The sequence below is a fragment of the Cynocephalus volans genome, chromosome 10, assembly GCF_027409185.1.
Source record: "Cynocephalus volans isolate mCynVol1 chromosome 10, mCynVol1.pri, whole genome shotgun sequence".
Classification (NCBI taxonomy): Eukaryota; Metazoa; Chordata; class Mammalia; order Dermoptera; family Cynocephalidae; genus Cynocephalus; species Cynocephalus volans.
The window spans coordinates 56,951,389-56,972,903 of NC_084469.1; the positions used below are offsets into that span (position 1 = coordinate 56,951,389).

General features: G+C 54.6%; 3 protein-coding genes and 1 non-coding gene across 4 annotated transcripts; 2 read left to right on the forward strand and 2 right to left on the reverse strand.

The window, feature by feature from the left end:
• Nucleotides 1-146: 146 nt before the first annotated feature.
• Nucleotides 147-5,147, reverse strand: PAF1 (PAF1 homolog, Paf1/RNA polymerase II complex component). The gene is made up of 15 exons (XM_063110168.1): nt 5,104-5,147; nt 4,850-5,014; nt 4,268-4,297; nt 4,078-4,170; nt 3,467-3,588; nt 3,313-3,379; nt 3,115-3,216; nt 2,926-3,031; nt 2,768-2,836; nt 2,564-2,667; nt 2,361-2,477; nt 2,134-2,262; nt 978-1,083; nt 773-863; nt 147-694 (listed from the first exon to the last, which is right to left on the reverse strand). Exons 2-15 carry the CDS (start codon nt 4,894-4,896, stop codon nt 294-296), a joined length of 1,584 nt encoding a protein of 527 aa, XP_062966238.1. The 5' UTR covers nt 4,897-5,014; nt 5,104-5,147; the 3' UTR covers nt 147-293.
• A 268-nt stretch (nt 5,148-5,415) lies between these two features.
• Nucleotides 5,416-8,655, forward strand: MED29 (mediator complex subunit 29). Its single transcript, XM_063112308.1, has 4 exons — nt 5,416-5,668; nt 6,240-6,298; nt 6,530-6,614; nt 8,360-8,655. The coding sequence occupies exons 1-4, from the start codon at nt 5,453-5,455 to the stop codon at nt 8,600-8,602; spliced, it is 603 nt and encodes a 200-aa protein (XP_062968378.1). The 5' UTR covers nt 5,416-5,452; the 3' UTR covers nt 8,603-8,655.
• A 6,740-nt stretch (nt 8,656-15,395) lies between these two features.
• Nucleotides 15,396-17,913, forward strand: ZFP36 (ZFP36 ring finger protein). The gene is made up of 2 exons (XM_063111523.1): nt 15,396-15,505; nt 16,299-17,913. The coding sequence occupies exons 1-2, from the start codon at nt 15,464-15,466 to the stop codon at nt 17,247-17,249; spliced, it is 993 nt and encodes a 330-aa protein (XP_062967593.1). The 5' UTR covers nt 15,396-15,463; the 3' UTR covers nt 17,250-17,913.
• Nucleotides 17,914-20,701: 2,788 nt separating this feature from the next.
• Nucleotides 20,702-20,794, reverse strand: TRNAI-UAU (transfer RNA isoleucine (anticodon UAU)). Its single transcript is given in 2 exon segments — nt 20,702-20,737; nt 20,757-20,794. It is a non-coding gene; the product is annotated as a tRNA-Ile (tRNA).
• Between the last annotated feature and the right edge of the window lie 721 nt (nt 20,795-21,515).

Below are 21,515 nucleotides of genomic sequence, written 5' to 3' on the forward strand. Positions count from 1 at the left end.
TGATCTTTGTTGTGCTACATTTCATGGGAAACCTATTGGCCTAGCCTCTTTGGCCTTTGCTTCTATGCCTCAAGCTGAGGTTCTTGAGTACCTGGGCTGGGAAGGGGATTGGAGGAGTGGGGGAAATGAGACCATAGGGGCTGGGGCAGGAAGTAAAGAGGAATTGACTTTATTAACAGCAACGGTTTAGGGGTAGGGAATGCATGAAGTGAAGGGCTCACAAATAGACCACTAGAAAAGTGCCTTCCTGCTCATAATAATGGTGTCTGTGCCAGCACTGAAGACACTGAGACTCAGTCACTGTCACTGTCAGCTTCACTGGAATCAGAAGCTGCAGCTTCACTGCCATCTTCCTGAGCAGAGTGCTCACTGCCACTGGGAAACGGACTGGCACTGCGGCTCCGCTGGCCACACCTATCACTGCCACTGTCTGAATCATTGTCACTGCCGCCACAGGCCCGTCCTCTGTCCTCATCATCGGAGTCAGCATCATCTTCTGAATCAGCATCACTGCCAAAGATCTCCTCTTTGTCCCGGGCGGCCCGGGCCTCATCCTCACTGCTTTCATCCTCGCCGCTGCCACTCTTGTCACTTGCCTCGTCCCTGTCACCTTCCTCTTGTTCACTCTCACTGCCTGAGCGCTCATCCTCGCTGCCCTCCTTCTCACTGCTGCTGCCCTTCTCTCGCTCCTCATCTGTGAGGGGACAGGGAGAGGTGAAACCCAGTTTCCCACCCTTCCAGGGCTCCCAGAGTCTGGCCTGTTGAGCTTTACCTGAGCCCACAGCTTCTTTCTCCTCTGTCTCCATCTCCTCTTCCTCTTCCTCCTCGGGTTCGTGATTTTCCAGCTGGGCTTTCCTTGCTTCCTGGAAGCAGCAGGATTGGGATGGGGGAAGGAGGGTGTTCTGTTGAGCCTCTGTCCCTCTCCTCACCTACCACCACCCTCCCCATGGGTGTCCTGGGCCAGTGGTGCTTGTTACCTGGGCTTCTAATTCCTTCTCATTCATGTCTCGGTGTTTGACCACAAGCAGGGCGTTGGTACCCGACTGAACCCCAGCCTTGGCTCGGCGCTTACTAAGGCGGACCCTGCAGTGGGCAAGTTGCATAGAAGGGTTGGAAGAGGCAGTTAAAGATCCCCTGAGTGAAGGTTTTGTCTGACTTGTTTCCCATCAATACTTAGTCCAGAGAAGAACAGAAGAAATACAGATTGAATAAGGGAGACTAAAGGCAAGGGTTGGTGCAGGGAAGGATGATAGCTCCCAAAGTAGGTTGCCTGTACCATATATATATGAACTTTTTGGCCATACACCATATATATATATACACGTGTGTGTGTGTGAGTGAGAATTAGTTATCAACACTTAAAAACCAGGATGTCATATAATCTGGATTTCTGGTTTTTGAAAACAGGAAAGTATAGCCCCACAGTGCCTTTCTGTCCCCCACAGCATAGTAACAATGGGCTGGAACTGGGTTACGGTGCCTCTTGGAGGTTGCCAAGAGCTCCAAGTCACCCAGACCCCACCAGCCCACTGCCCTCTTTTACATTTCCTGCCTGGCTGAGGGATCAGAATTTGTGATCTCTGCTTTAAAGAGAAACTCAAGTCATGCTTTCCCAACTCTTACACCAAGGGCCCTGGCACAGCAGTAAACTTTTAGCTATTAGGGAAGACTGGGGTTCACATTTTTTAAATTGGGTATCAAGTGTTTCACTTAAAACAATTAAAACAAAACAATTTTATGTATTACTCCTTATTTTCACTTGAAGCCCCTTACAAATATCAGGGGAAACTTGGCTGTCTATCCTACACAAAAACTATTAAATGTCTCTACCATTACGTAAAGATTTTCTTTCTGGCTTCTGTTAGAACCAAGTCTAGCCCATGTGTGTGACCAGGCATCTGCTGCTGTTGCTTACAAATGCCTACATAGGGGCTGGCCAGTTGGCTCAGCTGGTTAGAGCACAGCCTTATAACCCCGGTGTCACAGGTTCAGATCCCTGTACTGGCCAGTGCCAGAAAATTAAAAAATGCATGTCAAATCCTTAGTACAAATGACCTCCAAAGTGGCTCTTACATGCCTCCAGATCTTAAGAAGCATAGACCCAGGCTAATCAGAGAGGAGTACACTAAGTACCTGGTCTCGAGCTCATTGTAGTAAACCCCATCACCCTCTCGGAAAATGAAGAAGTAGTTTTCCTCGTAGCCCTTGCTAGCTTTGTTCTTCACGTTCCAGTTGTATTCCCGAGCAATCTTGTAGTCGTACCTGAGGATGAGGACACAGGGTCAGCCCCATTTCTTCACTATGAGGGAGAAAAGGAGACACACTTCTCAATCTCTAAAACCTAACCCCAACCCACGCACACATCATCTGGTGCATAGTCCATCTCCTCCTCCTGGTCCCTCTTTCGTTTCTTCAGTGTCTCTTCCACAGGCAGGAAATAGGCCACAAACTGGTTCCCTTCCTCATCCATCATGCCCCTGGTTGGGGAAAGAGGAGGGGCAGTGAAAGGTAAGGACAAAAGGACAACGAGGAGCAGGCCAAGGTGGGTAGTGGGGCCACTTGCCTGATCATGGCTTGAGACATCATCTCCAATGCAGCAGCACCACTTGTGTCCTTGGGGGCTGGGTCTGAATCAAAGATTACCTGAGCACATGGGTTGATCCACATCTGGGGGGATGAAGAGTACCGGGGTTAGACTGGAACAAGCAGAGATGGAAGGCTCTCTGCTTCCCACTCTCAGGGCTGGGGGGGGGGGGGGGGGGCTGACCTTAAAGTCTGGGAAGACAGGCATGACCTCCACCGGCGTCACTCGGGGCTTGCTGTAATGCTGTGAGATCTGGTGGGGGCGAAAACAGTGAGGAGGAGGAGGAAGAGCTCTGGAGCCTCACCTTTGTCTGCCTCTCCCCATCCCAGTCCCTCAATTACTGATTTCTGGGCATCCTCAAAAGTCTTCTCAATGGCTGTGATCTGGCTATCCCTGTCTTTGTATATTTCTTCCTCAGTGAACTGCTGCTTCACAGAAACCCCAATCCTAGGAGTGAAGAGAAAAGCCTTTAGGGGCCACCAGACACACCTGAAATCTCCACCATCCCTCCCTCCCCTTCTGCAACTTACTTGACCTCAGGCTTCTCATTGGAGATGCCATAACGGTTGAATTCTGTGGAGATGTACTCTGTCTTACGCATCCATGGCACTACCTTTGCATGCTGCTGAGATCTGGGGTAGAAGATCAGGCACCTCAGGACCCCACCACCCTCCTGCTTGTAGAGCCCATCCAAGCCAGTTCCCAGTACCCACTTGGCATCCTCTCACCTCTTGGAGCTGGTGGGGGCTTGAATCTCCTCTTCCAAAAGCTTCTCATCAGCTGGATCTAGGAGAACTAGAGAGGAAGGGGGCAGGACCATGAGGGAGGCCCAAGCTTGGCCTTTGCTGGCCTAGAGCAGACCCTTCCTGCCGCCCCACACACCATTGGGGTCGATGCGGTAGGTGTCAGGGTTGATGAGGTCGATAGTGACCCCCAGGTCTGGCTCAGTCAGGAGGTCATGTTTGTGCTGTTTCTCCAACGAAGTTGCTTTGTACTGGACGAACCTGAGTGGGGAAACGTGCATTGCAGTTTCCTGACTCCAGCTTCACCCCTCACATCCCCACTTCCCAGAGGTTAAACTTCTCTGGGAAAGAACTCAGAATGGAGTGTCCCTCATGTTAGAGTGTGAAGGCAGACTCCCCAGTGAGAAGAGACTTGCACACTGCTTGCTCCATTAACAGATATTGAGTACCCATTACATATGCAATGACTGTGCTGTGCTAGACCATGAGTAGAGAGCAGGCAAGGAGGGCCGGCCCGTGGCTCACTCGGGAGAGTGTGGTGCTGATAACACCAAGGCCACGGGTTCGGATCCCATATAGGGATGGCCGGTTAGCTCACTGGGTGAGCGTGGTGCTGACAACACCAAGTCAAGGGTTAAGATCCCCTTACCGGTCATCTTTTAAAAAAAAAAAAAAAAAAGAAAAGAGCAGGCAAGGAGACAAGGAACTCATATTTCTGAGTAGTTTTCCCATCCCTGACCTCAGTCTCACCTGTTCTGGTCGAAGGGGTAGGTGATGAACTTGGGGTCGAAGGGGATGTCAGGGAGGCTATTGCAGTACTTGACTCGACAGACCACTCCAGACCTGAGAACAAAGTGCCTCAAAACTGGGTCCCTGCTGCCCCACTCCTGCTCCCAGCCCCATTGCCCCACCCCTCCTGGGAAGGCACAGTGGGGCTCACCTCTCAGGCAGAGTCCGATGGGAATTGGGCCTGGTGGGGAAGAGAGGGAGAGACTCTGATAGATGCAGAGGACGGGATTGACAAGAGGATAAAAGAGGCTTCTCCAAGCTTTTAAAAGGTGGAAGGAGGGGTGACAAATGTTAATAATCCCTTTTCGTTGGGGTGTCCCAAGTGCTTTAATGGAAAGAGTCAAATATTCAATTCCTATTGGAGGACGTGTCCCTAAATGCTTTAATGAATGAGGCTATGTGATCAATCCCTTTCGGAAGGGATGACTTCAAGTGCTCTAATAAAAACCCAGGGACTAAATCGTCTTTGGAAGAGGATCTAAGCGTTCAATTCCTTCTGGAGAGAGTCTCCAAGACCTCAATTCCTGAACTCGGTGGCAGGTGAGGAAGGGGGCAACACCCACATCCCAGAAGGAACCCGCCCCCTTCGTCAAAGGTGAGCGCTCCGTGACGTCACGTGCAGACCTGGGGGGCTGGTGACGTTGAAAGCAGACACCGTCGCCTCCGACCCCCCGCCTTGCTGAAACCTAGAGAGACAGAAGAAAACGGTACAGCCAGGCGTCGTGGCGCCTACCTGTGGCCTTCCTCCCGCTGGGCCTGGGTCTGGATCGTGGGCGCCATAGCGATGAGGCGAAGGCGGCCCGGACGGGGTCCTTGCTGAGCAGAGAGGAGACGCGGAGGGGCGTGCCTACTTCGATGGACGCCTGGTCCGAGGCAGGGCTCGGACTGGCGCCGCTCTCTGCAGGGAGAGGGTTGGGATGAAGTGGGCTGGTGAGAAGAGGTCCGGGCAAGATTCAGGTAAACACACAGGCAGCGCTGGGGACGGACTCGAAGATCGGGATCCACCAACTGCCGCCAAGACGCTGAGGACCCGACAGGTCGCCTCAGGCCGCTAGGCCTTCGGGTAAATAGAGTCGGGATCGGAACCACACACGGATTGGTGAGTGGCTGGATAGAGGGCGGAGCGATGAGGGAAAGGCCTCCTGTGACTGGCGAAACGATATCTCAGTCTTGACGTCGGATTTGAGAGGATAGGAGATGAAGCACCTCCTTTCCTTCCATTGGCTGAATTGTCTGGGAGGCGGAGCTAACTAGCAAAAGAGCCTAGAGACGGAGACACTAAAAGAAACCGGGAGAGACGCACTGTGACGCACTTCCGGCGCTCTAAGAGAGGAAGATGGCTGCGCCCCAGCAGCAAGCTTCGGCGGCTTCTTCAGCTGTTGGTGTATCGGGTCCAGGTTCGGCCGGCGGCCCGGGTCCTCAGCAGCAGCCACAACCGCCGGCACAATTGGTGGGGCCTACCCAGAGTGGGCTCCTGCAGCAACAGCAACAAGACTTCGATCCTGTGCAGCGCTATAAGATGCTCATCCCGCAGCTGAAGGAGAGTCTACAGGTGATGGGCCGGGAGCTTCGAGGAGCAAGCATCATTTGGTAGTCTGACTGCAAGGGGACGGGCCGAGGGGCTGTTTAGTCAGCGAGAGAGCGCTAGGTAAGGAAGAGGAGTGGGACTTGCTCTTTTTTGTGAGACCAAAGCGAAGCCCTGTGGATTGACAGTTTGAGGTGGGAATCAAGGCAGATATTGAGGCTGGGATTGGCTGGAACGTGGGTGGGAGGGAGTTTAAAGGAGATACTGGGCTTTGGTCATTAAGCCTGAGGAACGGATTGGCCTATACGGAGATTCCGCCCGTGATTGGTGGATGAGGGAGGACCCTGAGGTATGTCCGGGAGGTTACTGGCGAGAACCCCAGGTGAGGGGGGGCCTCGGAAAATACGGTGGTGATCGCCATAGGAACAGAAATGAGCGTTACTCCGGAGTGTCAAGAGGGGCGGTGCCAGGGGAAGAGGAGGCCTGAGATTGGGAAGAGTGTAGATTAAGTAAGAGTGTAGATCTACCAAAGGTATCCCCTTTCTGTTTCTCCATCTCCTGCGTCTTTTTTTTTTTTTTTTTTTTTTTCTTTAACTAGACCTTGATGAAGGTTGCAGCCCAGAATTTGATTCAGAACACTAACATTGACAACGGACAGTGAGTGCAGCCCTTTTCCCCGGGATGTCCCATCTCCACCTCCGTCTTAGAAACTTCCCCAGCCCACTCCCTGTTCCTCACTCACCCTGCTGCCCCACTCTTATTTCCATGCCCTGCCTCGGGTCTTCTGGGCCTGTACCTGGTTTCCTGATGGACACTTGGTTGGGTAGACACTGGTGTCCCAGAGGTTGAAAATCCATTCCTGAGATACCCTTTTCTCCTGGGCTGTAGAAAGAGTAGCGATGGACCCATACAGCGCTTTGACAAGTGCCTGGAGGAGTTCTATGCGCTCTGTGATCAGCTGGAGCTCTGCCTGGTAAGGGGCCTCCTGCAGGACACTGGGTGACCACAGCCCTGCCTCAGACACACACACCCTATCCCAACCCTCATTCTCTCAATCAACTCACACTCTCTGGCACCTCCTCTGGGCCAGACCTGTACTTCAACCGATGCTGAGAACACAGTGTTGCCCTGATCTGTGCCCTCACAGAGCTTCCAGTTCATTGGAATGACAAATATACCTCCAAACAGTGACAGCTCAGAGTGGTCAGAGCTGTAATGGGAGAAACCCAGGCCAGAGAGGTCAGAGCTATGATGGGGGAGGAGCAGGCAGAGGGGTCAGGGCTGGGATGAAGGAAGCAGAGGGGGTTGTGGAAGCCTGGGGTGGGAGGGTAGAGAGAGAGTGGCTCAGGAAAGGGTACTGGTAGAGAGTACATCTGAGCAAGGCTAGAATAAAGAATGGAAGAGGGGCAGGAGATGAGAGAAGAGCAAGTGACTTAAGAGTAAGCTTCTGAGACCAGAGGGAACATCAGTCTCTACCTCAGACCCTTGGGTTCCTCCTTTGGAAGATGGAATTTTGTGAAATTCTCAGCAAGATCATGCATATCAAGTACTTAATATGATGTTAGGCATATGACAAGTGTTTCTGGTAGTATCATCAACATTATTTTGGATTGAGTTTTGAAGTAAAAGCCAGAGTTTGAGAAACCTGGTATTGGTAGAATAGTGTTCCAACCAGAGGAAACAACTTCTGCTTTATATTCCCTTTAGTAACATCAGGAAATTTAGTCTGGCTGAAGTGTAGTACGCCTTTGGGCTTATTGGATTTTGAATATGCCACCAAGATACTGGGGAGCCATGGAGAGTTTCAAGCAGGGAAGAACATGGACCCATTTGCTTTTTAGGAATATACCTCTAGCTGGCAAATGAAGGGTTAGAGGGGCTAAGACTGGAGGCTGGAGCCCAAGGAGGCAGCCATGGTAGGATTCAAGTGGGAGGACTAGGCTCAGCCAGGGTGGGGCCATGAGGAAGGGGGTGAGGGACAAATGGGAACTCAGGAGGCTTTGTGTACAGGCCATGGGACTGATGGGCTGTGGGGGCAGAAGGAGTTTCAGGATGAGGCCCAGGGTTCTGTTGGAATGGGAGTGCTCCCTGAGACAGGCACCCAGAAGGAGGAGCAGTTTTGGAGGGGAGTGTGAGGGCTCTGGGAATGTCAGGGGAAGCTGGGACAGAGATGGGCATCATCAGTGCAGAGGTGGGAACTAAGTGGTGTTCATGTGTGGTTGCGATAACCCTGGGAGGGCATCAGGAATGAGAGGAGACGAGCCTGGGAATTGCTGCATTTAAATCTTGGGTAGAGCAAGAAGTACCTAGAAGAAGCAGCCAGAGATGCAGGAGGAAAACCAGGGGCAGGTGCCATCAGAGAAGCCACTGCCAATGCCAAACCTGGGGTTAGGACAATAACAATAGTAGCTACTGTTCATCAGTTAGCACTTAAAAAAATGTGCCGGGACCTGTGTGTGTCTCACACACATCACTGTTCTTACCTCATGAGGAGAGAAGAAGTGGTTCTTAAACCCATTTTCCAAAGTAGGAAACTGAGGCTCAGAGAGGAGTAGCTGCATGCCCAGGGTCACCCAGCAAGTGATTGGCAGGGCCAGGCTCTGACTCCGAGACCTTGGGAGTCCAGAGGCCAAGCAGACTACCTCAGGCTGGCCCTTAGGGTGGGGCTGGAAATACTGGAGTGAGACTGATGCTGCACCCTTGCCTGCCTGTCCACAGCGCCTGGCACACGAGTGCCTATCGCAGAGTTGTGACAGTGCCAAGCACTCTCCAACACTGGTGCCTACGGCCACCAAGCCAGACGCAGTACAGCCCGACAGCCTACCCTACCCGCAGTACCTGGCGGTCATCAAAGCCCAGATTGCCTGTGCCAAAGACATTCACACCGCCCTACTGGACTGTGCCAACAAGGTCACAGGCAAGACGCCTGCACCACCTACTGGCCCGGGGGGCACCCTCTGAAGTGGCAGGGCAGGGAGTGGGGCAGGTGGTGAGGGGTGGGGAGCAGAGAAGGAATGAAGAGTGGCCTAAATCAAAACAGCCTTGCTTCTGATTATTCTTTCGTCTGAGCACAGAAGCCGAGCCAGCAGGGGGCAGCAGAGGCCAATAGGGAGCGCATGGGGCGGGACCTTGCCTCCTCTGCCCCGCCCTCCCCTTCCTGTTCCCCTCACTAGCCTAGGGTGGACTTTGCACTGTGCGCGTTGATGACCTCTGTTCCAGAGGCCCTCTTCCAACCTGGCCTGGGTGTGGATCCCTGGCTGGGCCCCTCTCTCTCAATCCTTTCTTGACTGTGTGCCAGTTAGAGGGTGGTTTCTGTGTCTGCCTTTTCTAGCTGTTCCTTTGTGTCTCTATTGCATGTGTCTGTCCATTCCTCCCGTCTTGTCTCCTTTTTGTCCCTGTCTCTCAGCCCCTACTTCTGTGTCTCTGTTCCTGTGATCCTGTGTCTCCCGGTCTCTCTGACCTCTCTCTCTCCCCCACTCCCCCACAGTCCCCTTTTGTTCTCTTCTGTCTCCAGCGCCTGCCCAGGACTCCATGTCTATGAAGGGGGACAAAACCCCTGGGTTACCTGGGGCTAGGGGAAGGGGCTTCATTTCCAGAGGCCACAGACAAATCCAGAGTCCCCCAGCACCTCCCATGTCAGCCCAGCTCTCAGGATCCTTGTCTCAAAAAAGGAGAAGTGGAGGGGTCCAGGCCCTGGCCTCAGCCCGACAGATTGGGGAGCAGTTCAGGTCCCCACCCATACCAGGTCTTGCGTCAGAGAAACTCAAATGAGGGGCATTGTGCAATCCGTGGTGAGACCTGGCTCAGCTGGATGCCTGGGTCCCTGTATTTTTAGCCCCAAAGGAGAAGTGAAAAGGCCCCAGCAGGGGTGAATCATCAGTCCTGGGGAAGAACCCAGGCGCCTGAGCCTGAGCCCCAACTCCGGGAAGCAGGCTCTGGGGAGGGGGCTTCAGGGAGGGAGTGCCCCACCAGGCTCCCTACTTCCCTGAGAGCTTCGGGGAGCTCGGACATGGCCTTCAGGCCTGGGCAAGTGCAGGGCGGAGTTACCAGCCCAGGCCCAGCTGTTGGGGTGTGAAAGGCTCAAGTGACTCAGCCTGGTTAGGGAACTGCCCCACCCAATACCTTCTGTGCCCTAGTTCCCATGTCACCACCCCGTGGCTCCTGTCCTATACCCCATGTCTGCAAAGAAACCCCAGGACCATGGAGAGCTATGTGATTCACCCAGAGCCCAAGACCCCACACTGGAAAACGGCCAGCTGTGTGTGTGTGTAAACATACATCCCAGGAAATTCCTACCCCTGTCCTTCCTTGAAGTGCCAGGGCACATAGGGAAGGCCTCAGGAAGGCAGGCTGAAGCACTGTCCATAAATTGAACTTCAAGGAAGCCTCAGCTCTGCCCATTTATCTAGCTGAATCAGTCAGTCCCCCACCCAACCCCCCAGATTATCTAGGATCATCTCCTTGGCCTAAAGTCAACTGATTATGGACTTTAATCACAACTACAAAATGCCTTCACTCCCTGTGCTGGCCAGCGACCAAAAATAAAAATGCCTTCACAGCAACACCTAGATTAGTGTTTGATTGAATACCTGGAACTGTAGCCCAGCCAAGTTGACACACAAAACTGACTATATGGTCCTTGTCAACTAGGCACCCACACACATCTCCTTAACCATACTTAATCTCCAAATAAGTACAATAACAAAGTCGTATTTCCACCTAACACGATGCAGTTATCTCATATACAACTGAAAAGACATTAACCCTGTCCCCAGCAGAGCCCACCAGCATTTAGCCTGGAGGCGCATATGCTGGTGGAGATATAGCAGTCTCCACCACACATGGGAACATGAGTGAAAACATTTTAGTACAGCTGGCACTATGGGGTGGTGTCTACACATCACAGAGGAGGGGGTGTGACATCCCAGCACCTATGATACAGGGCTCAAGAGAGCTTAAACCCACACTCAGGGAGAGAAGATAGACACACTGTGGGTGGTGGGGTGATGGATGCACATTCAGCAGGCACATATACGGTGAAAGATGTGCACCAGGAAGCTGCATTTGCTCATCAAACAATTACTCAGTATCTTGTGCGGGCAGTGTGGGCCAAAGATCCCTGTGCTCCTGGAGCTGATATTCTAGTGAGAGATAGTGAGGTATTCCAAGAAGAAAAAGCAGAGAAGTGAGATTGGAAGTGGAGAGAGATTTATAAGAGAGATAATTTTAAAATGGTACTTAGGAATCTAACACAAGAGGTGTAAGATTGCATACGGAGAATTATGTTACTTTACTGAAAAACATTAAAAGTTTGAAAACTTATGTTGGGTAGTGGTTTTACAAGCATTATGGATTGTAACTAGATGTTACATGTATTTATTATTTGTTAAACAGGTGACAAGATTATTTTGCCATTTAAAAAAAAATCCTTGACAGAGGTCAAGGAAGGCCTCACTGAGAAGGTCATATGAGACAGACAGGAAGGAGAGGGAATAAGTCATGTGGACATCCAGGGCAAGGGCATTCCAGGGAGAGGGTGCTGCAAGTGCAAAGGCCCTGAGGCAGGAAGGTGCTGGGGTCTTTATGGAACAATGAGGAGGCTTGGGCCACAGATGAGGGAACAGGGATAGGAGAAGAAGTCCAGGCGGGTCAATGGATGTCCTAGGTGAGGACTTGGCTTTTGCTAGATTAGACCAAGAGGGAGATTGTACAACCTTGTGCACAGCCACACACTCCTGGGAGGGGGTGTACATGAGATACATGGCAGTCACACCTGCAGGCAGAACAGACCATGAGGAAGAACAAGCACAAACCATGCCCCCTTGGCAGAGACCAGCATAACCCACAACCCTACAGCCATGGTGACCCCAGGGACCCTGTCACATTGACCCATAGACAGACTCTCAGGGATCAACCCAATTATGTGAATACACAAACAACCCTCTAACCACCACTTAACCCGCTATCTTTCACCCCATCTCAGACTTTGCCCATCACAGGCTGACTCAGCCTTGCCCTCAGCTCAACACTATCAGAAGCAGCCTCATCGGCTGGGGACAGATAAGGCTGGGCACAGGTGCTGCCCCAGCTTCTAAGGTGCAGGTGTGTGCGTCTGCTCTGCCCACGGAGGTGAACACCCACAGCAACATGGCCCAGACAACGCACCAGCCACCCTCCCGTCACCACGCACTGCAGACGTCAGGAACCTAAGTTCACCAGTTTCACTGCCTTGTGACGGAGCCACAGAGGAACTGCATTCAGACACTGGCCTACTATGTTCTCATGCACATGCAGTCTGAGAGACACCCACGAATAAGGACACAGACAAATGTGAACACTAGTCACACATTTGAGAAATACACACAGTGAGCCACAAGGGCCTTTCACACAGCCACAGCTGCAGTCACACGGATACAGATTAACTCAGCTTCAAAGTTGTGTTTGCACATTCCCTCAGTTGCCAGCGGGCAGTCATTCCCCCACCATGGCACCTGCAAGGAGTTACACGTACGCAGTACAGTTACAGCTGCGTGTCCACCCCACACCCAGACATAGTTAAAGCACAAACGGTATAGTCAATCACAGACACAGGAGGTTTCACATATTTATTCACATAGCCATGTCATATGGAATTGTATGCACAAAGACCTCACACAGGAAACTGGGCACACTCGTGTCCCACACCTCCTTCCCCAGTTACATAACCAGTCATGCCAGATCTCACACCTCCAGATACCAAGGCGCACCTCTTCACACCTGCGTGCACACTATTCACACAACGTGATACACACTGGTTGGCCCACGCTCGCACACCAAGGCACACACAGCCAACCCACCCTCGGCCACACCCGCTCACACCCAATCACGCCAGACGCACACACGGCCCAGGCACACGTGCGCGAATACAAGGTCCCCTTGCTCGCCCGCGCACTCGCACCAGCTCTCACACCCCCGCATTTCCCGTCCCCGCTTGTTTTTCTGGAAACTCTGCTCTCCGTTCCCCTCCCCCTAGGCCGGAAGTGCTCGCTGTATTTTTAGCCTCTCTGGTTTCCGCCCCTTTCCCTCTCCCCCAGTCCACCCAGGACCTGGCCCCTGCGGCCCGCGGGGGACCCCGGCCATCCCCTTCTCCACCGTCATTCCAGAGGGGATTCCCGGCTGTCGCTGGTGCCGCGGATTTTCCCGCTGGCTGAGTGGGGAGCGGGAGGAGTCCTGCCATGAACTTCCTCTGGGCCTGGGACGCCTGAGGCCGGGGGTGGAGGTGGGGGATGGGAGCCTGACTCCTGGGTCTGAGGGAGGAGGGGCTGGGGGTCTGGACTCGGGTCTGGTGTGGGGGGTCTAGGGGCCTGGACCCCTGGGTCTGAGCCAGGAAGGTCTGAGGTTTCGCCTCCTGGACCCCACACGTTCGTAGGGTTTGTTTTTCTTTGCGGGGGGGGGGGTCTGTCCTCCCCGCCACTCCCAGACCAGCCTCCTCGAGAGTGGCCCAATCCCAAACGTCCCATCTCGGGCCGATGACTCAGCAGGTGGGAGAGGGGAGGGGGACAGCCTGACTCAAGGAAGAGAAATGCTCCCTATGTCCAGGGAGTCAAAACTGGATCCCTCCTCCAGGATCGCCGATCCCGGCTCCGAGGACCCCAGGGTGCCCCCCACTTCTGTTTAACCGCCTTAGTCCTACAAGTGGCACAGGGATTTGGAGCCCGGTCTCAAACCCGCCTCCTTCCCCCCTTTTCCCGTTGTCCTCGAGGCTCTGTTTACAAGAGACAGGAGCCCTGGTTACAGGAGAGGAACCCGGGCGTCCGGGCTGAGCCTACTCGTCATGTCTTCCAGGAAGCCCCCTCTCCCCCGCCCCTTGCGAGTGAGTCACGGGCGAGCGGGAGGCCGCAACCGTGCCGGAGCCGCCCGCGGCCCGCCCAGCTCACGGGACCGGCCGGGAAGGCCCCCTCGGCCCCAGAGAGCGCAGCACCAGGGATTCCCCCCGTGCTCCAACGAAGCTCGTCGGCGTGGAGCCTGACCTAATCTCCCCACCTCAATGCAAGGCCGCAGCCGCAGCCTGCAAGAATGAAGTTTCCACCATTCTAAGGGGGCTTCGTGGCAATGATTTCTACCCTCACATTTTCACTCAGGGCAGCCAGCTCACCAAGACTCTCTCTCTTTTTTTTTTTTTTTCAAAAGATGACCGGTAAGGGGATCTTAACCCTTGGCTTGGTGTTGTCAGCACCACGCTCAGCCAGTGAGTGAACCGGCCATCCCTATATAGGATCTGAACCCGTGGTTTCGGCGCTACCAGCAACACACTCTCCCGAGTGAGCCACGGGCCGGCCCTCACCAAGACTCTCCTAAAAAAAATTTATTTTTCCTCCCAGATCTTAAACTTTCACTCAGGGCAACCCTTCAATAATAAAAGACTTGCCAATATGGGGAATGATCCTCCAAAATCTAGAGTTCTCTCGTGGCACACCCCATCAGAAGAGACCCAACCAACCATCAGTTGCCGATGACCCATTTCTTCCATTATAAAACAGTTTTCAATCAGGGCCGGCCCGTGGCTCACTCGGGAGAGTGTGGTGCTGATGACACCAAGGCCACGGGTTCGGATCCCTATATAGGGATGGCTGGTTAGCTCACTTGGGAGAGCCTGGTGCTGACAACACCAAGTCAAGGGTTAAGATCCCCTTACCGGTCATCTTTAAAAAAATAAATAAATAAAAGTTTTCAATCAAGGCAACCCTCCACCGTTAAATAAAATCCCTCCCCCTTTCCAATCTTGAGTTTTCCGAGGCCAGAGCTCAATATGTTTTAAGATCTTGGTATTAGGCCTCTGCCATTCACTAGCTGGAACTAGGAGAGTAACTTGACCTTGTTTTATTCACGAGTTAAATGGGAATTATACCTCCTGAAGTCGTGGTGAGGACTCAGTTAACATATGTAAAGCAGTTAAAACAATGCGTAGCACAGAGTAAGATCAGAAGTGCCATCATCTGCCTCAGGGTGAGGGGCTACAGCGGCTCCGTGAATTGGGAAAGGAGACCCCTTAGGGCATCGCCCGGTATCCGGGATCTCACCCGTCCACCCAACCCCCGAGAGTGGGGCTGGGAGGGCGGTTTGGGAGTGAGACCGCGCCAGACGGGCAGGTGTCAGAGGGAATGCTCCAAGCCTGTTGATCTCCTCTCTGTGTTTCTGTCTGTCTCACTGTGGGTGTTTCTCACTGTCTCTCTCTCTCTCTCTCTCTTTTTTCCTGTTTCTTTATGTGACCCATCCCGCTTCTCCCTCTGAATTTGTCTAGACTGTCTCTGTCTCCCCACCTCCTCTCCTCACCCTGTCTCTCTCTCTGTCTCTTCCTGGGTGGGTCTCTCCCGCCCTCACTGTCTCTCTCTTTGTGTTTCTCTCTCCGCTTCTCTCCATGTCTCTGTCTCTTCCACTCCGTCTCTCTCCCAGCCCTTGTCCGTCTGTCTCGGACGCGCACTCCCTCTCGGCCTCTGCCCTCGTCATTTGCCCCTGGAGCCCTGCCCCCACCTTTGTCCCTGTCCCTTCTCTGCGTCTCAGTCTCTGGTCTTGAAAACTGGGCAGACACCCTCCCCCCCACACACACGTCCTCCCCGGGCGCCCGCGGACCAAACTCAGGGGCGTCCTGGCCGGGGGCCGGGCGGAAAGGGACTAGTCCAGGGCTCGTGGGGCAGCGCTGGGGGCGCGCGTCCGGGAAGCGCCGCTCCTAGTCCCGCCTCCCATGGGCCCGCCCCTGGCCCCGCCCCCTGGCCCCTATAAGAAGCTGACTCTCCCGACCCGCAGCAGCCTGACTTCAGCGCTCCGGTTCTGGGCCGTCTTCTCATGGCCACCCGCGCCTCCATGGATCTCACCGCCATCTACGAGGTGAGTCGCCGCCGACAGGCACCCCTGTGGTAGTAGCTCTCTAGCGCCGCAGACTCCGGCCCGGGACTCCCGCCTCCCTTCTCAAGCCGGAGGTCCTCAGCGCCGCATTCCCTGGCCGGGGCCCCTGCCTCCCTTCACAGACCACCCTGATTATCTGGAGGTGAAAATGGAGCCCGCGACTCCCGGGTTTCTGCCCAGACTTGGGTGGGGCGGCCTCTGGAGATGGAAAGCCGGAGGACTTTTCGCAGACTAGGGCTGCCTGGAGGCGGAAATGGCCCCCACACCTGGCTTACCCCTAGTAGTTGCTGAGGGCGCGGTTTTGCGCAGAGGCGTTTCTAGGGCTCGTCTCAGGGTGGGGGAAGCCGACTTCTGTCTCTCCACTACCCGGTCAGAGTTCTCGGGGAACTCTAAAGCCGAAGAGATCCATACTTTGGGTTAACTTTGCCCGGCTCCTCTAGTTGTGAAACTGGAGAAGCCAATGCACGGGGTCATATCCGGGGAGGTCCAGAGGCTCCAAATAGGGGAACAGTGGTGTGCCCTGACTCTGGGGCCCCTCTTGGTCCAGCCAGGGGAACCGGGATTCCTGGGTCTCTCGGGATAGTCTTCAGTCGTGGATAAACTCAGAACCTCCAAATCGGGATACCGGGCATCCAGAACCCAGGATTTCCGCGGGCGGGTGGGGCTCAGGCAGGGATCCCACAAACCGGACTGGCAAGCTCTTGAAGTGCCCTGCAGCTGGGGCCGGGCGTCGCCCTGCATTTTCGGGTGCCTTAACCAATCCTTATTCCCACAGAGCCTTCTGTCGCTGAGCCCTGACGTGCCATCCGACCACGGAGGGACTGAGTCCAGCCCAGGATGGGGTTCCTCGGGACTCTGGAGCCTGAGTTCATCTAACTCCAACCCGTCTGGGGTCACCTCCCGCCTGCCTGGACGCTCCACCAGCCTGGTGGAGGGCCGCAGCTGTGGCTGGGTGCCTCCACCCCCTGGCTTCGCACCCCTGGCTCCCCGCCCCGGCCCTGAGCTGTCACCCTCACCCACGTCGCCTACTGCGACCCCCACCACTTCCTCCCGCTACAAGACTGAGCTATGTCGGACCTTCTCTGAGAGTGGGCGCTGCCGCTACGGGGCCAAGTGCCAGTTTGCCCATGGCCTGGGCGAGTTGCGCCAGGCCAGTCGCCACCCCAAGTACAAGACCGAACTCTGCCACAAGTTTTACCTCCAGGGCCGCTGCCCTTATGGCTCACGCTGCCACTTCATTCACAACCCCAGTGAAGACCTGGCTGCCCCCGGCCACCCCCACGTGTTGCGCCAGAGTATCAGCTTCTCTGGCCTGCCCTCAGGCCGCCGAACCTCGCCTCCACCAACGGGTCTGGCAGGCCCTTCCCTGTCCTCGTGCTCTTTCTCGCCCTCCAGCTCCCCACCACCACCTGGGGACCTTCCACTTTCTCCCTCTGCCTTTTCTGCTGCCCCTGGGACCCCAGTGGCTCGAAGGGACCCCAACCCAACCTGTTGCCCCTCTTGCCGAAAGGCCACTCCTGGCAGCATCTGGGGGCCCTTGGGTGGCCTGGCTCGGAGCCCCTCTGCACACTCCCTGGGATCTGACCCTGATGAATATGCCAGCAGCGGCAGCAGCCTGGGAGGATCTGACTCACCTGTCTTTGAGGCAGGGGTTTTTGGGCCACCCCAACCACCAGCAGCCCCCCGGCGACTCCCCATCTTCAACCGCATCTCTGTTTCTGAGTGACAAATGCCTGTCCAGTACAGATCAGCTGGATCTCAAGGGGAGCCACTTCTCTGCTGTGGGGACCTGGGGGGCTCAATTTAATCGGGTGGCCTCCTCCCCTCCCAAAATGCATTAACCCACTCCCCTGACCTCATGCTGGGGCAGGTCCCCAGTGTGCAAGCTCAGTGTTCATGGTGTTAGGGGATGGAATGTTTTCTGGGGTTCTTTAAAAAAAAAAAAACAAATATGTAGCATATTTGCGGAGGCAGTGAGCCTTCTACCCCAATTTCTCCCCTGCCCAAATCTGTCTCCTGGAATCTTATATGCTGTGAATAATAGGGCCCCTCTGCCCCCTCCCAATTTTTCCTAGACCGTGAGGTTCCAGTGTCTGGTGGTGACTAGAACCTCCCCTGAGGGGGAATCCTGGTGCTCAAATTTCCCTCCAAAAGCAAGTAGCCAAAGCCGTTGCCAAACCCCTCCCTCCAATCAATGGGCCCTTTATTTATGACGACTTTATTTATTCTAATAAGATTTTATAGTATTTATATATATTGGGTCGTCTGCTTCCCTTGTATTTTTCCTCCTCCTTTTTGTAATATTGGAAACGATGGTATAATTATTATGAGTATACTATAATAATATATTAAGTAATATATATTGTTACCTTCAAAGTCTATTTTTGTGTTTTTTGGAATTTTTAAATAAAAGGAATCTGCGTGTAAACTGGAATCCTGGCTTTTCCGCCGTGTAGAGGCAGTGAGAGGAGTGGAAAGGATGATGAGACTTTAGAAAGGAGTGGAGTCCACTGATAGCGCCTCCAAACCTTTCCGGAGCCGAGCAGCCCAGCGGCGCTTACCTGGCAGGAAGTGACGTCACCGGGCCCGGCCGTTCACCTGAGAGGGCGGGGCCAGGTGAGGTCACCCGGTAGGAACCGGGAGATCCTGTTCCCGGGGCGTCGGGGGCGCAAAGCTGCCGTCCCATCGGGTTCCTTGACCAGTTCGCCGGCAGGGACGGGAAGTGTCCGCCCCCACCGGGCCGAGGGAGGCGGGCGGGGCCTAGTGGGGAGGACGGAATGTGCCGGGCGCGAGCCCAGGGTGGGCGGGGGAGGCCCGGCGCTGCAGGGGCGGGGCAGGGGGGTCATCCCGGAAGCCGGGTGTCCCGGGGACCCAGAACGTTTCAGGACTTCAGAGTCTGGGGGATTTCGACCGTTTCAGAACGTTGGGGGAGGGGGCTTTAAAGAACCTCAACATTCTGGAATCTCAGAATACGTCTCGGAGACTTAGACACGAAGACACCCTTAGTGTCTCAGAATTGTAGACTTCTGGCCTCCCTGGACCCCAGAATCTCGGCTGTCAGGATTCGACAAGTTCGGAATTACGGGATCTTGGCATTTCCGAACTTTGGGAGCTCGAGGTCTCGGATTCCAGCCGGGACGGGCCTCTTGAGGCCGGTGTGTGGGTCGCGGCCGCGCGGCCGGGCGGGGCCCCGGGGGAGCCGCGTCCTCGGACCATACAAGGCAAGAGGCGTCGGGAACCACCGCGCCCGGAAGAGGCCCCGCGTCAGAGCCTGCAGACCGCCCCCTACGCCGCGGCCTCCTCCCTCCCTGACCCCCGTCTCTCTCCTTCCCCCTCTTCCCTCGCATTTCTTCTCTCCTTTCCCTTCTCTCAGCCCCCCCTTCCTCCTCTCTTCCCCTCCTTCTCCTCCCTCCCCTCTTGGGCCTCCTGTTCTCCAACTCTCCCTCTCCCCTTTTTCTCCCCTTCCCTTTCAGCCTTCACATCTCCAACTCATCGCTCATTACTCCTGTCCCCCTTCACTTCCAGCCTCCACATCCGCCTGTCTGTCCCCTACCCGCCTTCTCCTTCCAGTACACCTTTTCTCCCTCCCCCTCCTTCCCTCTTCACCCTTTCCCTGCCTACTCACCCCCCATTGTCCTCCTCCCCTCCCCCTTCTTCCCCTTCTTCCCTCCCCTCCACTGACCTCCCTTGCCGGCTTACTCCTCCTTGTCTCTCTCCCCTTGCCCACTGGCAGACTCTGATCTTTGGTCTCCTCTTCCAGGAAACTGCCTCCCTTGTGGGAAAGGGTTCAGGCCCTATTTGTAGAAGAAGAGGGTTGGGACAGAGAAGGAGACCGAAACCAAGAGACCGAAAGACATTGGGGAGGCAGAGAGCAAGAGCAAGCCATGCAGAGAAGTTTGGGGAAACAGAAACTTGGACCCTGAAAGAACAATCTCTGGTCCTTCCTTTAGCCCAAACAGATTCTCTGTCCCTTCCAAAAAAAACCCTCAGCTAAGAAAATACCACCAGCTACCAGTGCTCAGGCCAAACACCTGGGAGTCCCTCTGACTCCTCTCTCACATCCACACCTCAGGCCAATAGCAATACTGTCTGATCCACCTTCAAAACAGATCTACACTGCACCCTCTGGTCCCCACCCCCTGGTCATGACCCCTCACCCTGGTCCTATCCAGCATCATCTGCCACTTCAGCCTTCATAGCAGCCCCTCCCTAGTCCCTCTGCTCCAGGCCCCTGACCTCAGTCTACATCCCCACTCCCCCAGGAGATGATCAAAGGAGCCTGTTATGACACCTGAGTCAGATCACATAAAAGTCAAAGTCCTAAGTCCTCACCACAGGCCACACAGCCTGGCTCCCATCTCCTACCCTCCCCTTTGGACACGCTGCTCCAATCACACTGGCTTCCTTGCTGCTCCACCAACACATCTGGCATGCTTCAGCCATAGGGCCTTTGCACTGGTTGTTCTCTCTGTCTAGAACGCTCCTCTTGGTGTTGTCATGGCTAACTCCCCTCCTTCAGGTCTCTGCTCAAATGCTGACCCCTCAATGAGATTGTTCCTAACTACTACTATTGCAACCCACACCCCACCTCCAACTCCCCCATCCTACCTTGTTCTACTTTTTCCATGACATTTATCCCAACCTAACATATAACATATACTTAATTCTTATGTCTGTAGCAATTTGCCTTCCCACTAGAATGTCAGTCCTCAGGTGCAGGGACCTTGTCTTGTTCACTGCTGTATCACCCACACCTAAACACAGCCAGGTACACAGTGAATGTTCAGTATTTGTGGAAAAAACAACTCGATTCAGAAACGGAGCGGAAAAGAGGCAGAGGGTTGAAAACTCCAAGACAGCGAAGTACGGAGAAAGACGGAGAGCCCAACGCACAGTTTGCCTTGGACCCACGGCCTGACAACATGTCTACAGAAGTCTCAAACAGATTTGCAGACTCACTTCTATGCCCAGGGCATATAATGAGAGGTGATACCATCCCCTGGCGGCCAGGACGGAAACGGCACCTTTCTACAATACCAACCATCTGTCGCCGAAGTACCAGGAATCTTTCGAGCCTAAAAAGTCAGAAGATGGACATGTTCTTTCCTCTAAGTGATAGATGTTTTGGTTGATGTATAAGATATGTAAATTTATAAAAACTGATTAGAAAAGTAAAACTGCTCCAGGTGAGGATCGAACTCACAACCTCGGCATCGCTCCGCTCGCACTGTCATATAAGTACCGCGCGCTAACCGATTGCGCCACTGGAGCTTCGGCCGCACCCTTCCGCCGCGGATTCTTTCAGTCGTTCATGACCACGTGACCTCGCTGGACGGGCCCCACCGTCCATTGCATATGCAAATAGAAATCTTTTGACTGACCAATAGGGGAAAGTGCATGATTAGTTCCGGATCCAGCTAGGCGCTTGGAATGTGAGAGTGAAGGGAATCTGGGGACTCGCCTCCTTATAAATATTCAGAGTTCAGGGAGGAGGGGTCTTAACCCTTTGCTGACTGGCCTGCCGGAAGGCGGCCCCTCCCCCCCGCGGGCGGTAACAGGATATGAGCCCGGGCTGCAGAGGGGAGGGGAAGCCCTGGGCGACCACCTCCTGCCGCACAGCTAAGACCGGACTCTTCCTCCCCAGATGTGGCGCCGCGTCCGTCACAGGAGCCCCGTGCCACCCATCTCGGAGCCCGAGGGGTCGAGAATCCCGGACCCGAGCCTCCGGAATTTCTGCACCGCGTCTTGAAAGACCTCGAAGCCCAGACCCCCACGCTCAGTCTAGAGGTACCCCAGAGAGACCCCAGAGATACTCATGTGCCCAGCGCCCCCTGCTGGAGGAGCCGGGAGTTCGGGACACCAGCCCCGCAGGACCCTGGAGGCGAGCATCCCGCGCTCCCATTTGAAGAACTCAAGATCGAGGACCGCATATTCCCTCTAGGGGTTCCCAGAAATCCAAGCCCGAGACCGTCGGGTTGGAGAAACTTGAGAT

What these genes read in the sequence shown, in the direction of transcription:
- PAF1 (XM_063110168.1), bottom strand. Translation starts at nt 4,896, where the DNA reads ATGGCGCCCACGATCCAGACCCAGGCCCAGCGGGAGGAAGGCCACAG. An exon ending in CTACCGCATCGACCCCAATG is followed by an intron (nt 3,380 to 3,466) that starts GTGTGTGGGGCG and finishes CTTCCTCTCTAG; the next exon opens with TTCTCCTAGATCCAGCTGAT. An exon ending in TACAATGAGCTCGAGACCAG is followed by an intron (nt 1,084 to 2,133) that starts GTACTTAGTGTA and finishes TGCCCACTGCAG; the next exon opens with GGTCCGCCTTAGTAAGCGCC.
- MED29 (XM_063112308.1), top strand. Translation starts at nt 5,453, where the DNA reads ATGGCTGCGCCCCAGCAGCAAGCTTCGGCGGCTTCTTCAGCTGTTGGT. An exon ending in AGCTGAAGGAGAGTCTACAG is followed by an intron (nt 5,669 to 6,239) that starts GTGATGGGCCGG and finishes TTCTTTAACTAG; the next exon opens with ACCTTGATGAAGGTTGCAGC. An exon ending in ATCAGCTGGAGCTCTGCCTG is followed by an intron (nt 6,615 to 8,359) that starts GTAAGGGGCCTC and finishes GCCTGTCCACAG; the next exon opens with CGCCTGGCACACGAGTGCCT.
- ZFP36 (XM_063111523.1), top strand. Translation starts at nt 15,464, where the DNA reads ATGGCCACCCGCGCCTCCATGGATCTCACCGCCATCTACGAG. An exon ending in ATCTCACCGCCATCTACGAG is followed by an intron (nt 15,506 to 16,298) that starts GTGAGTCGCCGC and finishes TTATTCCCACAG; the next exon opens with AGCCTTCTGTCGCTGAGCCC.